The following is a 24290-nucleotide window of genomic DNA, read 5'->3' as shown; positions in this document are numbered from 1 at the left end:
GGTTCCACATTTCAAAGCAGAAGTAGATTCATCTATCTATTAATTTTATTAATTCTCATTGCTTTATCAATACTTTACATGTGATTAATTGACAAAAAAAATTCGTTATCATGAGTAAATTATTTTTAATTTCAATACATAGCGTGTAATACCGAAATGTACGATATCGAAGCTTTCATGACCTAAAAAAATTATTCTTACACAAATTTTCAGTCAGAGAATGTTTCAACATCTATATATATCTTATTGTGATATGTATATATGCGGATACATTTTACAATATTTATGATTATTGGATTTATACGAGATGTATCTCCATATAAATGATTTTTTTAAATTATTTGATATTTAAAATTGACAAAAATCTTACAGTCGTGAAACCTTCCAAAGTCAGATCCATGATTTTTCCAGCTGTGATACTCAATCGTTTTTGAGATCTGACGATTATCAACAGTAAAACTTGGCATTCGCTGGTGGACAATTCGTACCAAACTGTCTCATATGCCGCATCGCCAATAGATCTGCTCTGAAGAAGAAAAAGATGTTGCGGATCAAAGTGTTGTACGACAATAGATACATCGCGCTAAATACAAGAAACGTGCAACCACACAGTTTTGGCATTATATCGTAAAATTAACAAATACTTTTATTTATGTGTTACAGAGAACATATATAACACTCGCATCCGTTAAAAGCAAGAGAATAGTAACTAACCTTAGAGCTCAGATATTCACCAGCAAAACAGAAAACAAATGCTTCTAACGTTACAGCGACATACGGAATAATGGACTGTATTAGTATTCCGAATTTACCTTCTATGTCTGTGCCTAGAGACTGCATAATGGTACGTTAAATAATATTAATCAAAAAAATTTCCATATCGCGCATGTAATTATTGGTTTAATATTCTACATATATTCAAGATTGCAGAAATTTCAATACGAAAAGAACAAAATAATGCATTATTTTCTAAAATGATGTTGTTACTATAAATATTACATGAGATTTCTCTCTCCTCGAAATTACTTCGTGTAAATCATTTTATTATTTTCATTCCTCCGTAGTTTTAAAACGATCATAAATAAAGTAACAATGTAAATTAATTTAATGAAATAATCGGTAATGTGGAAGCAAATTATTTCTCAAAAAAACTGATTGCTTTCTCGCTGTAAGCGAAGCAGCTTTACTCACTATTACGATCATGACTCCGATAGTGCAGATAACTATGGTATTCCATACAAACTGTATCAGTGCAACAAAAGAGAAAAAGTTGTTGATGTTGTTGGATAGAGATATGATTTTCTGATGCCTTTTGATGAGCGATCTTGTGGCCGATGGATGAGATTTTCTCGTGGAGGAAATTTCTCTCAATCCCTGACACATAATATCGATCTGGCCGCTTACGTGAAGTACCTCGAAGTAAAAGAACTGAGGGTTTAAGAAAAGCTCACAAAATTTAAAAAAACATGCTATTGATAGATCACATAACAAAACACGTTTTAAAGAGCTTCGTGAAAATAATTATCTAATGATTTTAAGCAGTTTCACATTTTCTTTGATTTACCAATGCCAGGATCAGAGAATTCAGCATCGCGATTACTGTCGCCGTCTCCCATACGTGAAGGAAGCATCCCAGAAGGATGAGCTCGAAAATTGGTGAGTCGGTGACACGACCGAACGGAAACTGCATTTGTACCGGAAACTCCCGGGGCCCTCCGTCGGCGGAGATTGTGCGATGACTCAAATAACTGCCCGCAAAATAGAAGATAGCGGACATACTATTCAGGGTCATCATAGCTTTAGAACATCGATGCGCCAGATTAGCCTTGCTTGTCATCACGGACACGTGCGAATCCGTGGTGCGATTGTTCCAGTCATCCTCCATCGCGTCCAAGATATTCGAGAATATTCTGCAATCGATCTCACTCGTTTCCGATAATACGATCTAGAAATCACGACACGCCAATCGCGGCCCTTACCGTCGATTGTACCAGAGGCTCAGCAGCTTCAAAAACGTCAGAGTGTAATCTAGAGTGACGCTCAGACCGTCCATAAGTTTGGAAAAATCGTTCGTGTCCAGATGCGCGAAAACGTACGAGTATTGAAAGTATTGCATGGCAACAAGAGTAGCCATGTAAAAGAGCCAGAGAAGCGTCCCGTATGAGGAGCCAGGCCACAAGCCGATGAAACCAAGACCGATCTTTAGCGACAGACTTATAGTGCTCATCGACATAATTATGGTTTACGCATTTATTGAATTGTGCGCTCTTGTCGCTCTTAATCTCAATTGAATCGGAAAACAACGGCAAAGAAAACGCAACGTTTTTTTTTTTTTTTTTTTTTTAATACTACCTCGAGCGGAGTTGGTAATTTCGCAGAGAGCCAAACTATACATCGTAATTAACTATCGTGCGGCACGCACGAAATGTCATATGCACGACGAACTAAGTTGCGATGATTACAGGTTTCCTCGCGCTCGAAAAAAGTGCACACGTGGAAAATATCAATCATAAATTCTAACTAAACGCAAAGTAATATCTCATTTTCTTTAAAAATGCAATTGCAGCTTTCCGATATGCGTCGTTACATAGGAAAAAAGACAATTACGAATATATCTGAAAATTAGAATTAAGAGAAATGGTTAGTTGATAAAATGACATATTAATTGGTTAAATATTAACTCCACATATTAGCGAGGAAGAAAAATATCGCTGTCAGCGCAGAGAAATTGATGAGAAAACAGGAGCTATACCTTTTAGTCTAAAGCTTATAAGCAAATATATAGTAAATAAAAATACATGCGTACGTGCGTGTGTATGTGTGTGTGTGTAATTGTATATTTTTAATATTATTAATTAAAGTATATATAGATATTTTAATTAATAATTCTAATAACTCTGTTGTGTCTTCTCCTAAAAATTTGCAACAATTTGTGCTCGATAGAAAAATATATCTGTTTCATAAAATCTCATTTATGATCGCAACATAATATTTCTCAGTAAAATTTATCGAGGAGATTTATAATTTTCTATTTTACTTGCGTTTGATTAAAAAGAAAAACAATATAATGTAAAGGTATTACAAGTTGACTAACGATTATGGAAAATTGTAGAAGAAATGCAAAATTAATATTAATTATCTCTTTATCTATAATTTGTCTTTCTACAAATGTATATCACTACTCTATTCGCGATAATTTGATAATACACATATATGACCAGCATACATTTTGGTACGAGTTTCAGTACATCGCGTGCAAAACTGAAATGTATGAAGCCGAAGCTTTCATGACCTAAAAAAGTGTGTTGTTATGAAGATAAAAGTACTTTAAGAGAAGTAATTCTTCAAAGTCTAAATATCATTAACGCGAGACATTTTCTTATAAATCATGTTAAATATTGTCTCTTGCAATATTGTTCGACAATCATGACATATTATTGAGAAAATATGTATACTATATCATGCAACAAACTTACAGTAGTGAAACTTTCCAACGTTAGATCCATAACTTTTCCAGCCGTGATCGTCAAACGTTTTTGAGATCTCAGGATCAGAAATAATAAAATTCGGCATTCGCTGGTAGATAAATCATACCAAACTGCCTCATACGCCGCATCGCCAATGGACCTACTCTGGAAAAGAGAGAAAGGCAATAGATTATTCTAAATAGATGCAATTACACCTGGATACACTTGGATAGATGCAAACACACCAGTTACACTTGATCTAATATGATAGAGGCAAAAGCAATATGCTAACCTTGGTGCTTAAATACTCGCCGGCGAAGCAAAAGACGAAAGCTTCTATAGTTACTGCGATATATGGCATCATAAATTGTATAAAAACTCCGGATTTACTCTCCATATTCTTATCTAACGACTACATAATGGAATATTAAAATTAATTTTTAAAGCTTTTAATATATGTATAAAGTTACAGCCATTTAAAAAAAAAAATACTTTTTTCAAAGTATTGCTATATTAAATAGCACACAAGACATAATTTCATTCGCTTTAAAACTTGCATTAAATTAAATTTTTAAATTTAATACCTAATTAAACGAACTATTTCATTTTTTTATTTTTGTTACGTAAAAAATATTTTTAGTGGGATAAAATTATTATAATAATAATTCTGCATAATTTTAAAATGTTTTCTTTTAGATCCTGTGAGAAATATGTTGAGCGATATACATATGTATATTATTATTATATAGATTAACTAAAGTATAATCTTACTCACTATCACAACCATGAATCCTAAACAGCAGATAACAAAGCTGTTCCATACGAATTGTAACAAAGCAATGAACGAAAAATAGTTTGTGATATTATTCGATAATGATATAATCTTCTGATGTCTCTCGACGAGCGACTTGGTGGAGAACATCTTAGGGTTAAATGTGGGAGGAATCTCTTTCAATTCTTGACACATGATATCGATTTGTCCGCTTACATGAAGTACCTTAAAGTAAAAAAAAAAAAAAAGTAAGCAACGCGTTCAAGCGAGATTTGACGAAAACTTTAATTAATTTGTCAGAGAAAATTTTAAATATTGTCGCGAGCTAACATTTTATGATATGTATGTTATACTTAATTAAGAAATGTAATCGTTTCTTATCCTCAACTTACCAGCGTTAAGATCAAGGAGTTCAATGTCGCGATCACGGTCGCCGTTTTTAACACATGAAAGAACAACCCCAGGACGACAAGCTCGAAAACCGGCGTTTCGTGGGCCTCGAACGGCAACTGTACCTGTATCGGGAACTTCCGATGTTGTCCATCCTTGGAAATTGTACGGCGACGTACATGGCTATCGATGAAGTAGAGAACGGTGGCGACGGCGTTGACGGATATTATGGCGTTGGAGCAACGATGCGCCAGATTAGCTTTGTCCATCATCACGCACTCGCGCAAATCGGTCGCGCGGTCTTTCCAATCGTTGTCCATCGCGACCAGAATATCCGCGAATAATCTACAATTTGATTTCTCGAAGATTTTACGAGATGATTGAACTCTCTCGAGAGTTTATATCCAGATTGTCTTACCGGCGATTAAACCAAAGGCTGATCAGTTTCAGGATCGTCAGGGTATAATCCAGGGTGAGGCCCAGACCATCCATCAGTTTGGTCAGATCGCCGAAGTTCAGATGCGCGTAGACGTACGAGTATTGAAAATACTGCATCGTTACGAGGGTCGTCATGTAAAAGAGCCAACAGAACGTCCCGTACGAGGAACCGGGCCACATGCCGATCGCACCGAGACCGATTCTCAGCAACGGACTTACGGTACTCATCGACATAGCTACGCGTAACGTTGCATTCAACCATAACTTTGATCGACTGTACACGTTGTTTCCTCCCGACAAAGTGAACGGCGACAGATGATGCTTCGATTTTTCATAGGAAATAAACGATCGAATCTTTCAGTTTTACTTTGTAATACGCTCCCTTCCTCCGCGTCGCAGAAAAGCAATTTTACGAGCTAAAACTATCACGGTGTACGGGCAACGATCAATCGCAATTACGTAATCATGCAATATAAATTGTAGAACGACGAACTAAATTGCGATGATAGATCAATGATTATGGTTTTTGCACGCTAAAAAGATATACATGTATCTTTATATGAATAATCGTCTTCAAAAGAGCAGACACATAGTTATCGTTATTAATAAACTTACAATTTAAAAAACGGCGTTAAAGAAAGAAAGATCTTACGTTCTTGATGGATCTAAAAATTAAAACTTGCCAAGCCATACGATAAATTATGCAAATGACATATGTTCATTGTAAGCATTGTTATCGAAATATTCTAAACATAATTAATCGTGATTATCTTATCCAATAGCACGCTTATAGCTCTATTAGTTAAAAAAGAAAATGCAATTATGTTTGCCTTTGAGTGAACATTTTACTTTTATAAAATAACAGGTAATTGCTTTAGAATTACCTGTACATTATTGTCTTTTAAAACGCGGTTTCACATCCATTTAATAAACTTCTTTAAAAAAAATTATGCACAAAGTCTTAATAAAAATATGACGTTTAGTCGCGAATGCAAGGCGGAAAAAAGCAAAAAACGTTTATTATAGCTGGACATTGAATACGTTTGTAATACATACAATCGATCTCGCCAGTTTCCTTTACCTTTCAGGCTCATCCTCTCGTTCATATACTCTCATTCCCATTTCGATAAAATACAAAAGCTTCCGATATATTACACAAAAGCGGGCTAACACATTCTTCCGTGTCGTTGAACCGCGTAAAGCTGTATAAAAATGTAAGTCATTTTGAATCATACAAACTGGTTTTTTACTTTTGCTGTCAATTTTTAAATATACGTTGAATCGACGAAAATCGATATAAAAATCTCAACATCTCTCTTTATAAAATGAGATTATTTTTTTAAAAGAGATTTGCATATCAATTCTGATTTATGCTACAAAAACTCAAACAATAATAAACAATAGAGATAAGAAATTGTTTTAAATTGCATATAATGCGAATAATTGAATCAGCATGTAATATATATAATTATTAAAATATTAATCAGATATTAACATAAGAAAAAGGAAAATTGTTAATAAAAAATTGAGATGCGATCTCTAGAGTTTCGAGCGAAAAACACTCATAAAAGTGTATTTAATAAGTGCAAACATACCTTTCAAATTACAATAAACTATATATGTTTATACATCTTCTTAAAAAATTTGCGATATTCTAATTAACGGTACATTGAAAATGGAAACACAGAAAGCTGAGACAAAAAAAAAATTTATATTTTATAGAGAAAATAATTGTTATCACAGACAAAGAATAATTATCAATTTTTTAAAATGTATAAGAGAAATAATCTACAATAAAATAATTTTATATTTCATAACTTGTTTAATCACATATTTGACTAACAATAATGACTTGCTAAATTATTGCAGTCAAGTCAATAAAGAATATTGCACATACAGCAATCGACATTGCTCTAAACTTAATACATTGCATTTAATACTGATATGTAAGAAGCTGATGCTTTCATAATCTAAAAAGTTGCGTGTAATTAATGCGATATATAAAAGAATAAAGAAATGTATCTATATAGAACGTAATATCTTACACTTGCAAATCCATCCAACGTCAAATCAATGAATTTTCCTGCAGTAATCGTTAATCGCTTTTGACATCTTAACATCATAAACAATAAAATACGACTGTCATTTGGAGGTATATTATACCAAAGTGACTCGTATACTGCATCGCTAAGCGACATACTCTGAAAGCAGTACAATAATAATAAAACATTTAAAACTTACTCCATTTATTATTCAAATAAAGATATTTTTTGGTCCAATAATCTTAATCTTAATAATAATCTTAATCTTATATACATAAAATGTAGCTTATAATAATAAAATAAGTAACGTAAATTAAAAAGAATGAATATTCAGCAAGTTCTCTTAGTAAAAGCTCTTTTGCATACCTTGGCACTTAAAAATTCTCCAGCAAAGCAAAATATGAAGGCTTCTAGAGTTATCGCAATATAATAACTCACAGATTTGATCAAAGATGATATATCTTTGTTGGTATTAAGGATCTACAATGAAACAAGTAAGAAATAATCTTTCAAAATGTGAATGAAAAAAAAAAAACATCCAACAACATTACTCACAATTATAATCGAGAAACCAGTGCAACAAATAACCAATGTATTCCATAGAAGTTGCATTAGCGCAATTTGAGTATAAAGATTTTCAATATTTTCCGATAAAGCAATGATTCTTTGATGTTTACAAATGAGGTCTCTGATAATAATTAAAAATGTGCTACGATCGTATTTGTCTTTGGAAATTTTGGCTAAATCTTGTCGCATAATATCAATTTGACCGCTTACATGAAGTATCTAGAAATTCGAAATTATTTATGTTATCTGAAGCAGTAGTGTAAGTAAACGTCTTACTATTCATTTTATATCAAGCGGACATATTATAGTTGCAATTTTTAATCTCCATAAGGACAATTATTGTAAACGTACCAACGTGACAAGCAATGCGTTCATCAAACCAACCACAGAAGCCATGCTCAAATCATAGACAAACTGTCCAATTAGAAAACATTCAAAAATTGGTGAACCGCTGACTTCGAAGGGAAATTCCATTTTTAAAGGGAGTTCTCGAGAACTATTGTCAATTCGATTAACATCGTTCATCGATTGAAGCAAATGCTCGCCAATCGAAAGAAAAAATGCGCCGATGCCATTGATAATGAACACTATGTTAGAAAAACGACGCGACAGATCCGCCATAGTCGTCATCGTAGATACATATAAACCATTGATAATGCAATCTCTCCAATCTTGCTCCATATCTTCCACAATACGATAAAATATCCTGCAAATAGCAATGTATATCGAGTACTCTGCATGTATTAATATATTTTTCGCCTGTGTTACGAGCCATGAAGAAAATTTGCATGTGTAATTTTATTTAAAAGATAATAATGAATATTTTTGTATTTTTATTCACGTCTTGTGTGTGTGCGTCAACAATAATAACTAATAACTAGTAACTTTAATTTTAACAGCACCGGTCACAGTCTACATCATTTGCTTTACAAGAGGACACGTCTTACCGGCGATTCCACCATAAAACTAAAAGTTTGAAGAAGGCGAGAGTATATGCCAAAGTCAGACTAAGACAATCCATAAGAAGCCAGATATCGTTTAAATCAAGATGTTCAAGCACATACGCATATTGATAATATTGCACTATTACTATCGACGTCATGTAACTAAACCAATAAAAAGTTGCGTAAGTCGAATCCGGCCACAAACCGATGAAACGGAGACCGATCTCCACCGAGCGACTGATGGTGTTGGCACGTTTCATCGTTCTTTGTTAAACACTAAACCATCAACAATTCGTGACAAATGCACAAAAAAAATGGAAATTCGAATTCAGTGCGAATAAAGCACATGTGTATATTTTTCAATTTATGTTCTGCATGTTTAGCTAAAGCATTAAATAATCTTGGCAAAAACGACAAAACGCAAGCTACTCTGAACGTAATCAATCGTAATTACCTTATATATTCTTCATCGCATTAGATCTCTGTGTGTCTACAGTTTTATAACTCTACCGATTAAAAGATAAATAAGAAAAAGAATATAATTGCATTCGCTTTAGCTCCGACTCAGTGAACATAATAATATTATCCAACAAAGTTTAATTGTTTTAATACGTTTTTTATTTTATATTCTGTCTTGAAAAACAGCTTCATGTCCATTTAAGTATCTATATCCACCAGAAAAAATTATGCACAACGTCTAAGTAAAAATGTTGATATCTGCGAGACATAAGTACAAGATGGCAAAAAAGAGAAGAACATTTATTATAGCAAGACATTAAATATGTTTGCTACATAATCGATTTCGCCGATTCTTTACGTCTTTCGTTCATGTTCTCTCATTTTTATTTCAAGCAAAGACCGAAGTCTTCAAAGTTATGATGGTGTAAAATATATATCGTATATACCGACGCAATAATAATAGATAATGGTAAATGTAAACATTAAAAAAATTAGGAAAATAACACTCGATACATTGTTAGAATAATAGTCAAATATTTTTATTAATTAAAAAAGGGGAAATTATTGTTTTAGAATTCGACGGAACAATAGCTAGAACTTTGAACAATAGCTTTATAAGGATAGTATATTCAATAAAGGTGAACACAAACCTTTGAAACTATTAGAAGATGTGTGCTCTCTTCCGTACAATTTAGATCTGCAACAATTTTGTTAATAATTTATTGGAAAAGAAAGCATAAAAAATTGAAATATAGAAAATTTTGTACAAATTTTCAAAGAGAGGGGATATAATAGATTAATTATCACAAACAAAGAAAAATTATATACTGAATCTGTGAGAAATATTTTATACTAAAATCAATTTTAGATCTTATATACTTTTTTTTGATAATTTCATTAGTTCAACGATAATGATTGCCTGATAAAATTGTTGTAACTGAGCCAATAGTAAATATAATAGTCAGCAGATGATCGTCCTAAAGTCAATACATTGCATTTAATACTGATACGTAAGAAGCTGATGCCTTCATAATCTAAAAAATTGCGTATAAATTAAAATATATAGTTGACTCAACAAGTATTAAAAAAATGAAATGTTTGTAGGAGTATGACATCTTACGCTTGTGAATCCTTCCAAAGTTAAATCGACTACTTTTCCTGCAGTGATCGTTAATCGTTTTTGCGATCTTAATATCACGAATAATAAAATACGGCTGTCGGACGATGGCATATTGTACCAAAGTGAATTGTACACCGCATCGCTAATCGACTTACTCTAGAATTAGAACAAAATTCAACAGTTTGAAATACGCAAATAATAAATTCGGAAATGTTTCTTGTTGTTCCAAGAATGCGCCTATTAAATTTCTATATTTTTTTTTATGGCAAAAATTGATTTTAAAATTTAAGAGATGACAGAAAAAAGATAAATAATCACGCGCGATGATTGTCTTTATATCATTCACAAACCTTGGCACTTAAAAATTCTCCAGCAAAGCAGAGTATAAAAACTTCTAGAGTTATTGCAATATAAAAGCTCACAGACTTAATTGATGTCGTCGCACTTTCGTCAGTGCCTATGCTCTGCAACATAAAACGAAGAAAAATTATTTCCCATCAAAAAGGAAATTGTGTATTAATTGTTACTTACAATTATAATTACAAAACCAGTGCAGCAGATAACCAAAGTATTCCACAGAAGTTGCATTAGAGCAATGTAAGAAAATAAATTTTCGATATTTTCTGATAAAGTAATAATCTTCTGATGTTTACAAATAAGACTTTTAATAACGATCAAGGATGTATCGGGATCGTATTTGTTGGAAATTTCACTTATGACTTGCCGCATAATATCAATTTGACCGCTTACGTGAAGTATCTATAGAAAAAAAAAACTAATATTATTCAAAGCACAAGATCTTTCCTTTAATTAGATGCGAACGCATCGAACAGATGACAGAATACAGTTATATTTATATTAAGCAATAAATTATAAAGGATGATTAAATATTACAATATTTTTTTTCGCAGATTCATGAAACTTACCAGTGATACTAGTAACGCATTCATCATACCAACTATAGAAGCCAGCAACAATTCGTAGAGAAATTGTCCGATCAGAAAACACTCGAAAATGGGCGATTCGCTAACGTCGAATGGAAACTCCATCTTTATGGGGAGTACTCGTGAATTATTATCAACACCATTAGCATCGTTCAACGACTGAAGCATATGCTCGCCGATCGAAAGGAAAAAGGCAGCTAGGGCGTTGATGCTGATCATCACGCTGGAGCAACGTCGCGATAGATCCGCCGCGCTAATCATCGTAGAAGCGTACGAATCGTTGACACCGCACTCTCTCCCATCACGATCCATCGCCGCCAGTATGAAATAGAATCTCCTGCAAGGAGTGGTTTATATAACGAATATTGTATACATATTAAAAAAAAGAAAAACATGGAAAACATTGACGAAAATATTGTATATGTATAATTATATTTAAATGTATTATTTTTTTTTTTTATTCGGATAGTATACATACACACCACGTATTAATAATAAATTTGATCTTTTTATTTGTTTCGTCGAAATTTCTTAGTGTAATAATGTTCCATTGTTCTAGAAGAGGGACATTTAATTTATTATTTGGAATCACATGTCTGCCAAGGGACGCGTCTTACCGGCGATTCCACCATAGAGCAAGAAGCTTAAAGAAGGCGAGAGTATACGCCAAGGTAAGACCGAGACAGTCCATGAGAAGTGAAATATCATTCAAGTCGAAATGCACAAAAACGTATGCGTATTGATAATATTGCACTATCACCATCGTTGTCATGTAACTGATCCAACAGAGAGTCGCGTAAGCCGAATCCGGCCACATGCCAATGAAACGCAAGCCGATTTCGACCGGCCGACTGATGGTACTTATGCGTTTCATTGCGACAGTCACCAAACGCTATAAACTGATGACTACAGAGACGTCAAAGCCCTACAAAGTGAATTTTGTTCAGTGATACATGAACGTCGTTTGCTGAATAATCGTATGCAAACGATAAAGCGCAGGTTTTCCTACGATCGATTATAATTATACTCGACTATTTTAATGCCATTAGTTCTTAAGAGATTATAAGTATACCGAATAAAAAATAAAACGCGTACTTATCTTTCATTAAAATGGCGCATTTAATAGTGCATAATTGCCTTAGAAATTTCTAGATTTTAAGAGGATCAATTCTAATAACATCTATATCCAACGAAAAAACCCATACGCGACATTAAAAAAAAAAAAGATAATATCTGCGAGCAGAAAACGAATGTAATATAAAAGAAAGTTATAGAGAATATTTATTAGCTATTAAGTTCAATTAATAGCGTTCAATGGGAAAGCTGGATTATTACTAATAATGGTAATGTTTGAGCTTTGACTTGTATTACTCAAAAAGAATCGTCACAGAATATACAATAAAATATAACATTTTATATATTTATATATTTAAATATATATATATATATATTTTTTTTTTTTTTTTTATGTGTATAAGTGTTGTAACATTCCGTTCAACAGAATGAAACTAAAGCTATCCCTGCCATATTATATAAGAGTTACGCCATTTCCTTTGCACAAAATATCCTTTTGTTATCGCCGTAGAGATTCAAATTAGTATTCCAGTTTTTTTTTTTTTTTTCTAGAGAAGCTTGTCAAATGCAACCCTTTCCGAACACACGATCTTTTTTAATACAGCGCACACAACACAGATATGTATGACACAGACGATTTCATAATCTGAAGTAATTAAACATCTGGTTTCAGTTTCAATGATTGAAATTTCTATGCGTTTACGTAGACTTACGGTCGTGAAACCTTCCAAGGACAGATCGGTTATCTTGCCCGCGGTGACGGTCAACCGTTTCTGCGATCTTAACATCAGGAACATCAAGATTCGACACTCGCTCGGCGTCAGTTCGTACCAAAGACATTCGTATGCGGCGTCACTGATGGATTTACTCTGCAATAGTAATGACGCGATGAATCGCGTCTAATTGCGCTTCTTTCGGAATCTGAGGAATTCTATCGACGCTTCCTTACGCTGACCTTAGCGCTGAGATATTCCCCGGCATAGCAAAAGACGAATGCCTCGAGAGTTATCGCGACGTAAAAGATGAGGGACTTCGTTATCATCGTAGCACCTTCTTCCGTACCGATGGACTGCAATGTCGAAACATATAGGTCGCTGCGAGATCGTAAATTTAGATTATTATATATATTTATTTATAAATATGTGTACGCTTTATGGAAACTAATATTTCAGATCAATCGTAATTCTACACATACCATACGTGGCGGAAGAAAGAGTAAGAATCATATAAAAAAAAATATATATATATATACATATGAAATCATAACTCACTATTACAATCAAGAAGCCTATGCAACAAATGACTAAAGTATTCCAAATGAACTGAAGTAATGCAATGTTCGAAAAGAGATCTTCAACATTGTCTGACAGATCGATGATTCTTTGATGTCTATTAATTAAAACTTTAATAGCGGTCAGAGATGCGTGATTCTTGGAGGAAATTTCTAGTAAGCCTTGCCGCATGATATCGATCTGACCGCTTATATGCAGTACCTAGAAAGTTTAATTTTACAGACACTTTAAAGTAGTGCATACTATTTTTTCCAAAAATCTGAAAGCACTCATACTTAAAAATATGAGATTGGAGTATGTAACATAAGATCCGCTTTTAAAAAATCACTGGAAAAAAACACTAATAAATAGAGGCATAATATGTATATCATAAAAATAAAATCACAAACTGTAATAAAAATACAAAAAAAAGATAAATAAACATTATTTTCGACCACTGTACGAATGCACAAAGCAAAAAATTAGATAGCATACATGCATATATATCGTTTTTTTCTTATCGAATACAAGGATGTAGTACAAAAACAATTATTCGTCTTTTTCCATGTGAATCCGACGAAATTGATTTTGACACAATCTTCGAATTATTACATATATAAAGTATGGTCGAAACTTACCAGTGTGACAAGCAAAGCATTTAGCATAGCGATGATACAAGCTAACGATAGATCGTGAAACAATTGGACTACTAGTATTAATTCGAAGATCGGAGAGTTGTCAACATTAAAAGGAAATTCCATTTTAATGGGTAACTCGCGAGCCGTAGTTTCCCGATCGTTCTTATGAATCACCGATCGAAGTATCGGCCCACCGATTGTATAAAAGAATACGGAGAGCGCATTTGTCGTAATCATCACGTTGGAGCATTGACGAGATAAATCGGCGTGTCTGATCATCGTGGATACGTCTGAATGAATTGCGATCCCGTCGCTCCAATCCTTATCTATCGTATCCAGAATGATATGTAGCTTTCTACGGAACGTTTTAAACATTCAGTGCCGTGTTTCTAGCAAGATAGAAAGGAAGTCGAAAAGATTTTCACGGCAAACATGATTTATGCTCATCCGCGGAGCATTAAAGATAATACTTTACCGACGATTGAACCAGAGATTGATCAGTTTGAGAAACGACAGGCTATAACCCAACGTGATGCTTAGACCGTCTATGATAACCGAGAGATCGCTGATGTCGAAATGCGCCAGGATGTACGAATATTGGAAATACTGCACCACCGCCACCGACGCGATGTAAGTCCACCAATTAATATTTCCGTTTATACAATGCGGCCACATGCCGATGAAACGTAGACCTGCTTCGACCGATTCGCTGATGGTGCTCGCGCGTCCCATTATAGTTTTATCTAACTTCAACATATTTCTTGCGAGAGACTACGACTTCTATATGCGCGTCTCATCGGCAATCATAGCAAAATACAGAAGACGGGAAGGGGGAGAAAGATGCGGCAATAAGCCGTCGATCAATCGTAATTGAACTTCGCAGAAATGGCGAACGCGAAATTAAATGCTTGCCAATTTATGCTGGATTATAGTCTTTGAAGGAAACAACAAATTATCCACGGGAGAAATCGCTCATTTACGAATTATTTACTTTAAAAATGCATAAAACTTTTTAAAAACTGTTCAGCGTTCGCTGAAAGCGCAAAGAAAAAAATTAAATATACTGAGACGAAAAGTGTACGATATAAGAGACAATATAATGCGAATGTTAAACAGATGAAGAAAAACATAAGGTACATTAGACGATACATTGCATAGTCATAGAGCTCTGTCAACTGAAACGCTTACCGGTGCGATTATTTCTATTTGAAAATATAACAGAAATTATAAAAGTATAAATTATTTCTTTATCTTGAGATTTTTTTATATGCAAAGAAAAGTACTCATATATGTGCAACAATAACAATCATGAAAATCTAAGCACTTTATTATAAACTGCGAAAGGTAATTTTTTATACATCGCCATCAAACATATTATCTATATTTATCTATAATTTACCTATAATCATCATCGATTCACATCGTATTTTGCTGATATCGAATCGATATTAGCAAACGAAAATCGATAGAAAAATTGCAATATTCTTAGTTGCACATACCTAATGGACATCTAAACATGATGATTTGTCTTCGAATTTCAATACATCGCATGCAATACTGATACATACGAAATAGAGGCTTTCATGATCTATAAAAATCATATTAAACAATAATCAAATAAAACACTGTAAGAAAATAGCATAAATATAAATAAATCAATTAAGTGATAATCAATTAAATATTTTTATGAAGCAAATATTTTTTCAATTAATCGCGTTAAGAGCATTTTGATCAATAATCAGAACGTAAATCGATTATTCAGAATAATGTCAGTGTTGTTCAGCCAAAGTGTATAGGACTTTATTAAGAAAGAATTCGGTGTGAAAAACGCAATCTTACACTTGTAAATCCCTCTAACGACAAATCCATGATTTTTCCAGCCGTGATGGTGAGTCTCCTTTGTGATCTCAATATTATAAGCAGAATAAGTTTGCTATCGTTGGGTTTCAAGTCGTACCATATTGACTTGTATGCCGCATCGCTGATCATTTTGCTCTGGAGAAGAGTGTTGCAAAGATGTCGCATTGTCAGAATGAGATTAATGTATAAATCGATATCAGATATAAAAAATCAATATCGATATAAAACATCGTTCGAAGTTAGCAATAATTTGGACATAATATTTTTATTGAAATTATCGCTTTGAATTATTATATTTGCGTTTTCATCGAGAAATTGTAATGTTTCGTGTTACCGATTGAGATTTAACATGTAAAAAAGCATAATTAAAAAAAAAAGCTCATGTAAGAAACATATACGTAATTGTTGTGGACACATCGTAATATATTCATATTAAAAGAGAGAAAATTCAACTCTGCGATTATAAATGGTGATACGTTCTCTATTGTGAAAATGCAATTGCCATTATCTTAAATCATGTGTGGCTAAATCGCGTTTTGACACTTCATTTATACAATGTGAACCGAGTCTAAAGGTCTCTATTATGCGTTCCGACCTTAGCACTGAGGTATTCCCCGCAAAAGCAGAAGATAAACGCCTCTATCATTGCAGCCATGTAAAACACTATAGCTTTCATTAATGCAGAGCCATCGATCGTATCGGAAACTTGTATCGTGCTGATCGACTGTAACATCGAACCGCGTTGTAGATCGTCTATTCGCGCAACTCATTCGCGTTTTACTGAATGATCCACTCACTGTCACGATCATATACCCTAAGCAGCAGGTCACTAACGTGCTCGACATAAATTGAATCAACGCGATGTAACAGAAGATTCTTTCAATTTTGTTTGAAAAGACGATGATTCTCTGATGTTTACCGATCAATTCTTTCATGATAGAGACGGCTAGCTGTTGATTATTTTTTTCCGGAAAGATTTCTCCTAATGCATCGCACAAGATATCTATCTGACCGCTCGCATGAAGGATCTGAAAACGCACATCCTTAGAAAACTTGAATCAAGGAGGAAACAATATAATTGATGTATACATAAAAAAAAAGTATAAATATATTATTATACGAGACATATGTTATAACATGTGAGAAATTTTAGAATTTTGTAAAACAAGAAGAATAAAGCTCATATAAAGATTTATGTGAGATCACATAATTTTGGAATCTTAAAAGAAGAAAAATAAAGCTTACATAAAATATGTTTAATTTTTCTCGATTCTAAAGTTGCAATCATTTTTCCGATAACTACCAAGCTTGCGAGCGTGCTGAATCATAGAATACAAGAAATTAGAAATAGATTTCAAGATTAATATTTTAACCAGCATCACACTAGGCATCCTCGCGAATAATCTCGTGCACATTCTGTACGCTAACAAAAGACTGGCTAACTCAGAAAAGCTAATAGGACACATGTTTACAAGAATATTTTTTTCTTTGATTTGAGATTCCGGAACGACTCCCACATGTTATTCTATACATGCTACAAAAACTAATTGGGGAAGAGAACAAGAGGAAGAGAAGCTCCTTTTCCTTGAGTAAAGAATATTTATCGATATCTAACGATAATAAATATTCAATGTATCTCGTACTTTCCTACGTATAGATATGCATTTAGCATATTACTAACAAATACAGTTGTCTGTATATAAATAAATTTTTTTTGTAGATTCACTCACTAATGTAATAATCAGAGAGTTCAATATTCCAGTCATGGCAGAGGACGCCAACTGATGGAGAAACTCCAGGCACGTAACAAGCTCGTACAACGGCGACTCGTTGCACTCGAACGGGAGCTGCATCTTCAGCGTGAATTCGCGAACGGGCGTCTCGATCGCATCGGCCTCATAGTCGTCAGTATTGGATACGAGAACGCCGATGCCGTAACTAAACGCTCCCACTGAATGAAGCCCGATGATCATGTTGGAGAAGCGCCGTGACAGATTGGCCTTACTCGTCATAGTATGCACATCGTTGACGGTGGCTTCCTTCCAATCTGAGACCATTGCAGCTAGGGCGTCGTAAAATATACTGCGACAGTTTACTCTATTCGTTTACTCTATAGATAATGATTCGCGCTAAGATGGAAACAAACAATTAGAGAAAGCAGAAAAATTATGTTAAGTTGCTTTCTCTTCTATAAATCAATTTTTTATATATAAAAAAAATAGTTTTTATATTTTCACAAGAATAGAGATAGAGAAGAAGATACGGGATATAAAATTGTTATTTGAGAGAGAAAAAAACTTTTGTTATCACACGGATAAATAAATAAAAATTTTCAAGAATAAAGTACAAATATGACGGTCACAGTTTCCATCTTCGAGTGAGAGGCACGTTGTGTAAGATGTTCTCTTACCGACTATTCAACCATAATATAATCAATTTCAGAAGCATCACAGTGTATTCCACGGTGACGCTAAAACCGTCCAAAAGATGCGACAGATCTCTAGTTCCAAAGTGGATAACAATCCACCAGTACTGACAAGTCTGTATTATGCCTATGGTGAATATCCAGCCGCATCGAAACAATAATGTGTACGGTGCGTTTGGCCAAATTCCAACAATTCGAAGACCAATTTGTATCGAGAGGGCAACAGAATTTCCAACCATCATTTTACCGCGTCTTGCGTAGCACAGTTTACCGAATTTATACCGAAATTTGCATGTATTGGCGTGAAATTTGACCAAGAATTCTCGCCAGCGAAGTAATCCAAAATACACCCGTGATTTCGCTAACGTTGTAAAGTCACGTACATCAAGATACGTATAACTCTGAAATGACTCTAGAATAGCGAGTTGCACGTCACACAAAGCTTGTGACGACTAAATGCAGCCGTAGCAAGGTAATCATCGACCAATTGTAACCGATCGAGAATACAAAAGAGTTACATACGAGGTGTAAGAAATTAAAATTGCAGCAATCGAACGATGATTACGAAGAATTGCAAGACCGAAAAGATATAATGTTGTTTTCATTTTATCGTAAAAAACGTCGATAGCAAGGAGAAGAAATATATTATTTACTTGAAAAATGCAAGAGATGCCTTTTTCTACGCTTTATGCGAAAGCAAACGCTTAGAATCTAGCATAATGGGCCGTCATAATGACGAACAATTTTCCAAGGAACATGGTGGAAATGACACCGATCATGCGCGCGTTGATGTTTCCAAGCGTGTACAATACGCAAACGACGATGTCTATGGAAGCGCAGTGATATCGCGGATTGCGCGTGAAAGAGAGTTTCAGATTCCGTTTTTAATAATGAAATTTTTTGGTGAATATATACTAATATGTAATAAAATTCTTCTTAATTAAAACAGCACGATCATTTTTCATTTTTTTTTTTTTATATGCATTCCATTCTCTTGTATCGTGATCAGATATTTAATCCAATGAAGAGGAACAAAGGATGATAACATTTTAAACGCTAAAAATAATGTTATAGGTGAGATAAAATTATATTAACTAAACGGCTTTTCTCTGTGTCATATTATTAAGTTGTTTAGTATAATCCATTTACAGGAAATGGATAATACTTTGACATTCACAGCCAGTGTATATACAGTTTTATATACGCTTTATCGGTATCAATACATTGCATGTAAAACAGATATATACGACGCAGACGCTTTCAAACTCTGAAAAATTAAATAAAGTGTAATGAATTAATTTACTCCGTAGTAAGTAGATTTCAATCAAATAAAACAGTTTAATCATATTATGAAGGAAATAAATAATATAAATTATGTTTAATCATATCTGTTTTTTAACCATTGTTACAAATAATGTAAAATAAGTATCAAATTTCCAAAATTACTTTCACACGTGATATATTGTCAATTTTATTGTCCTTAAATTATATTATCCTATTTCAAATTAAATTAATTTAATTAGCTGTCCTTTTATAATTATATTTGGAGACATTTAGTGCTAAACACGAACAACCAATTTTGAATCTCGTAAACAGTGCATTGTCATCAAATTAAAATGTAAATATACATTACGATATCTATTCTTAAATTTATACATGTGTAACTATAAAAAAATCAATTTCTATAAAACAGTTTCGTCATTACAGAAATCTTACGTCTGTGAATCCTTCCAATGATAAATCCATAAATTTCCCCGCAGTGATCGTCAACCGCCTCTGCGATCTCATTATCACAAACAGCAGAATACGACTATCTCGAGGCTTGAGATCGTACCAAAGCGATTCGTATACCGTATCAGCGATCGTTCTGCTCTAGAATGCAAACGAGGGACAGATACGTGGAGAAGAATGGAAAAATGAAAAACGCGAAAAGTCAGGTGCGTCAGGTGCCTTGACACTCGCTAGCGCAATGCTTTATTATCGCGTAAGTATTAGCCCATTACTTTTATTATCAGCAACATAACTTAATAGCTTTCTTTTGCGCGAAAAGGTTTTCTGCCGTGGTGATTTCAGATACTCACTTTATTGCTGATGTATTCGCCAGCGAAACAAAAGATAAATGCCTCCAAGGTGATAGCAATGTAGAAAAATACAGTCTTTACCAACATCCTGACACCTTCGTCTGTGCCCAACGACTGTAAGCCAAGAAGATGATCAGGAAGAACGTTCGACGATTGCTATAACGCAGAGGTCTCAGATAAAAAGGGGACAACGAGTGGATAATTCTCCCTCTCCCCTATCGTATGCGGCCCATAATGCGGGCCTCCGATCAATTCTGTAGCCTTTGATTTCTCCTTTGACATGCATCACTATATCGAAACAGCTAAAAGCAATGTTCGTATATTCAAAAATCGCTTTTAATTGTACACATATATGTAGGCAAGTCAAATATAAACCGAATCTTTTCTAAAACATTTTATCGGATCAAAATATTTCCAACGCATACCCAAATCATTTTTTTACATAATTTCCATTAACATCTAACGGCTTCGGACACATCCCACTATTTTTTATGACACAAAATAAAAGAACTGCCAAGCCGGTGACAAAAATGCTTAGATTTTAGTGGAAACTATGTAGAAAAATTATTTAGATGTGTGTTGTGTGGAAATATTTTGATAATGTTATATGACTATAAAAATGTTTTGGGAAAAGTTCGGTTTATATTTGACTTGCCCACGTATAAAGACAAATCTCGTATTTATGCTATTAAATGCGATATTTAGTCCGCATGAGTGTATGTGAATCTGAGACCACTGCTATAAAGTATTAACAGATGATATTGAAAAGAAAAATGTGTATAAAACGAAGCGATGTCTTAAAATGCAATTGAAAATTTATGTTATTATCCGTTCTCAATTAAATGTATAAAAGCCCAAAGTACATTCAACAGGTATGTGTATAAGTAAAATAATATACATATATATACACTACAATTTGTTATAAAGTGCAATGATGAATAAAATCAGAAAAATTAGTAAAAAAAATTTCAAGTATGTACGAGATGAGATATAAATACTTAAAAAAATTTAATACAACAAATATTTGCAGATCGAATACTTACAGTTGCTATGAGAAACCCGATGCAACATATGATCATCGTATTTGATATAAATTGCATCAACGCGATAGGGGAGAAAAGATTTTCAATGTTGTCCGAAAAAGAAATAATCTTATGATGTTTATTGATTAAGGATCTCACAATAAAAGTAGATAAACCATGTTTATTATCCTTGGGATAAATCTCTTCTATCTGCTGTTGCATAATGTCTATTTGCCCACCAATGTGCAACATCTACGCATATCGTGATAATTATTCAGTTATGAGTAATATTGACTAAGCATACACTTAAACCAATAAAGCATCAGGAGCTCAAGACAGAACGTAGTCACGTTCGTCCATTACGGGCAGAAAGGTGGAATAACCGGAAGCGAAATTATCCCACCCCTAAAGACGGTATCGTGAAAGACCCGACATTACATTGACATGCGCAAAGATCGCGGATCGAAATGGGAATCGATCAAATGGGAAGAATGATAGATTTAAGAGAGGAGATACATGGGATCCTTACTATATAAGAGGGAGGTACAATATAAGAATATATGATCTAGCAATCGCTCTTCGGGATCGAATTTATCGATCTTTGCATGACGCGTATATTATTACTACGTGTGCATTCTTTATCGTATCGTTTTGCGTCGTCTAATTTCTTACTTTTTTTATTTCATTTTTCTTAAACCAACGCCTTTTTTTACTTCATATATCCGTAATAATATAACTATCAGCGCATTATCAATTATTATTTATCAGTTCAAAATTTTAAAGAAAAAATGTTTATAGAGAAATATTTGCCCGACTTTTGATTGATATTTTTATTATCTTTGAAAAAAACAAAATACGAGCTTATTTAATTATCAGTAACTTGATTTCTTATATTTAATATAATCTTTTCCTAAAAATAAATTTTCTTTATTAAACTTTCTTTTTTCTTATATAACTTAACTAAGATGAAAAGAGAAAAAAATTCTAGGATACAGATTTCTTAGGGAAATTATATGACATGCATCCACAATATTTATTATTTATTATCACAATCTTGACCTATCGTGTGCGAATCTTATCGTGGAAACATCTTCTAATTAATGCATCTTGTTTCATCAAGAAGTTGAAAAAAAATATTACATTATTAAAATTATAAAAATTACAAACTGTGACATATAAATAACACAGTAAGAAAGATTATAAATGCTGTTGATAATAACTTACCAAAGTAACGATTAATGCATCGAGCATACCAATAGTGGAGGCAACCGCCATTAAATGAACGAATTGGACGCATGCCACAATCTCATAGATTGGCGATTCGCAAAAAACGAAAGGCAATTCCATCTTTATAAGTAATTGGCGACAATCGTCATTGATCGGCTTGCGAAAATCGATGGTCGCGATACTGTAAAGCAATACCGCCGTCGAGTAAATACCGATGACCACTTTCGAGTAACGATGTGAGAGGATCGCTTTGTCGATCATGACATACATGCTGGAATACTCATACCAATCATTCGACATTGCTCTCAGAATATCGTTGAATATTCTGCAATACAATACTTCACAACGTTATGCAACAATAATGTATTTTACATTTGTGAGATGCCGTTAAAATGCACTTTTGCCAATTCATAAAAAAAGGCGAAGATCACGGAAGAAAACACGATTTGAACGAATTGATTGCCAATATCGTTTATTTTTCAAAAACAAAATTTATGATTATGAAAAATATCTATGTTGAAAATATCTTTTATATAAATTATATACATATTGATGCCACGTAAAAATATGGCAATTTTTTAAATTAATGAAAAAATATAGAGAACACATACCGATTATTGATCCATAGGATAATCAGCTTGAAGAAAAGAAGGTTGTACGGTAAGGTAGTGCTTAAACCGTCTATCAGATTCGGCAGCTCCTCGATTTTAAAGTGCGTCAGAAGATATTGATACTGGAAGATCAGCCCTGTTCCCATCACAGTCGACCAAAGTAGTCTAAAGTTGATAGAAGAATTCGGCCAAATCCCGGTGAAACGCAGGCCGATTTCGACCGGTCGACTGACGGTGCTGGTCACTACCATCGCGCCGTTTCCGTTCAAAATGTATCACGAGCAAAAGTATCTGACGAAGCTACGTACGATCGCTGCGAGCTTATCGGAGGATGAGCTTCTAGAGATTCATGTTAATATGAATCTCGGATGCAGCCCCACTTTAACGGCCACCGACCAATCGCGAACGTTAGACGTGTATTTTCGTCAGAATGCTTAGGAATGCGGGAAAAAGTTGCCGCGATCGAACGATGATTGCAGACTTCGGCAGCAAGGAATCGGCGAGAGTGGTACTTGCTAACTTCCGGAACAGGAAAACCGCCTGTCTCGCTGTTATTGCAGGTGATTTACTTTAAAAATTCAAGCAGAAATAGGGGAAAGTGCGAAAGCTGCGTCAGTGCAAAAGCGTAAAAATTGTCGAAGTGACCGTCATGATCGTCAAGAGAAGTTTCCCGAACAAAAGATAGTGGTGAATCTTCGCGGACGATCGGCAAAAATGCATAAAGAAGCGCAACAAAAAGAGAGAGGCGAAGAAAAAGAATTGACTTCCAAAATGTATGTAATCACGGTTTATATTCATGTGCACGATTTAAAGTGATCCTGGAATCAGCAGTATATCTTATATGTTGGGAAACTGACACATTTATCTGACGCTTATATTTACATTTAACGAAACCTGAACGAAAGAGAAAATTTCGATAAACACCTGAATTTTGTACG

General features: G+C 33.9%; 4 protein-coding genes and 1 long non-coding RNA gene across 8 annotated transcripts; 1 reads left to right on the top strand and 4 right to left on the bottom strand.

The window, feature by feature from the left end:
• Positions 1 to 80: 80 nt before the first annotated feature.
• On the bottom strand, positions 81 to 5542 carry LOC138932726 (odorant receptor 82a-like). 3 transcript variants are annotated; one of them, XM_070294841.1, is made up of 9 exons: positions 5048 to 5542; positions 4632 to 4974; positions 4243 to 4464; positions 3760 to 3879; positions 3477 to 3632; positions 1192 to 1413; positions 715 to 834; positions 371 to 526; positions 81 to 182 (listed from the first exon to the last, which is right to left on the bottom strand). In XM_070294841.1, exons 1-9 carry the CDS (start codon positions 5299 to 5301, stop codon positions 132 to 134), a joined length of 1644 nt encoding a protein of 547 aa, XP_070150942.1. In that variant the 5' UTR covers positions 5302 to 5542; the 3' UTR covers positions 81 to 131. The 3 variants fall into 3 exon arrangements, with proteins under 3 accessions (XP_070150942.1, XP_070150944.1, XP_070150943.1); XM_070294843.1 differs by lacking the exon at positions 1192 to 1413 and having other exon boundaries at positions 82 to 182; positions 5048 to 5525; XM_070294842.1 differs by lacking the exon at positions 81 to 182 and having other exon boundaries at positions 414 to 521; positions 5048 to 5537.
• LOC138932740 (uncharacterized) lies at positions 282 to 12303 on the top strand. 2 transcript variants are annotated; one of them, XR_011446831.1, is made up of 5 exons: positions 282 to 844; positions 5074 to 5287; positions 11111 to 11413; positions 11703 to 11814; positions 11932 to 12303. It is a non-coding gene; the product is annotated as an uncharacterized lncRNA (long non-coding RNA). The 2 variants fall into 2 exon arrangements; XR_011446830.1 differs by having other exon boundaries at positions 11111 to 11814.
• Positions 1411 to 2581, bottom strand: LOC138932735 (uncharacterized). Its single transcript, XM_070294858.1, has 2 exons — positions 1980 to 2581; positions 1411 to 1910 (listed from the first exon to the last, which is right to left on the bottom strand). Exons 1-2 carry the CDS (start codon positions 2231 to 2233, stop codon positions 1535 to 1537), a joined length of 630 nt encoding a protein of 209 aa, XP_070150959.1. The 5' UTR covers positions 2234 to 2581; the 3' UTR covers positions 1411 to 1534.
• On the bottom strand, positions 6894 to 13010 carry LOC138932736 (odorant receptor 82a-like). Its single transcript, XM_070294859.1, has 10 exons — positions 12931 to 13010; positions 11761 to 12068; positions 11126 to 11480; positions 10731 to 10958; positions 10550 to 10663; positions 10200 to 10355; positions 7665 to 7895; positions 7476 to 7589; positions 7113 to 7268; positions 6894 to 7037 (listed from the first exon to the last, which is right to left on the bottom strand). Exons 2-10 carry the CDS (start codon positions 12015 to 12017, stop codon positions 6987 to 6989), a joined length of 1662 nt encoding a protein of 553 aa, XP_070150960.1. The 5' UTR covers positions 12018 to 12068; positions 12931 to 13010; the 3' UTR covers positions 6894 to 6986.
• LOC138932671 (uncharacterized) lies at positions 12766 to 24134 on the bottom strand. The gene is made up of 13 exons (XM_070294729.1): positions 23353 to 24134; positions 22739 to 23066; positions 21536 to 21766; positions 20493 to 20606; positions 20128 to 20283; positions 16906 to 17014; positions 16061 to 16121; positions 15671 to 15683; positions 14602 to 14897; positions 14127 to 14481; positions 13489 to 13710; positions 13173 to 13286; positions 12766 to 13086 (listed from the first exon to the last, which is right to left on the bottom strand). Exons 1-13 carry the CDS (start codon positions 23601 to 23603, stop codon positions 12766 to 12768), a joined length of 2571 nt encoding a protein of 856 aa, XP_070150830.1. The 5' UTR covers positions 23604 to 24134.
• Between the last annotated feature and the right edge of the window lie 156 nt (positions 24135 to 24290).

This window comes from Polyergus mexicanus, unplaced genomic scaffold (assembly GCF_030449975.1).
Source record: "Polyergus mexicanus isolate NDT 795.1 unplaced genomic scaffold, iyPolMexi1.0 SCAF_4, whole genome shotgun sequence".
In the NCBI taxonomy this organism is placed as follows: Eukaryota; Metazoa; Arthropoda; class Insecta; order Hymenoptera; family Formicidae; genus Polyergus; species Polyergus mexicanus.
The sequence above is the reverse complement of the archived record's forward strand: the minus strand, read 5'-3'. Positions and strand labels throughout refer to the sequence as shown.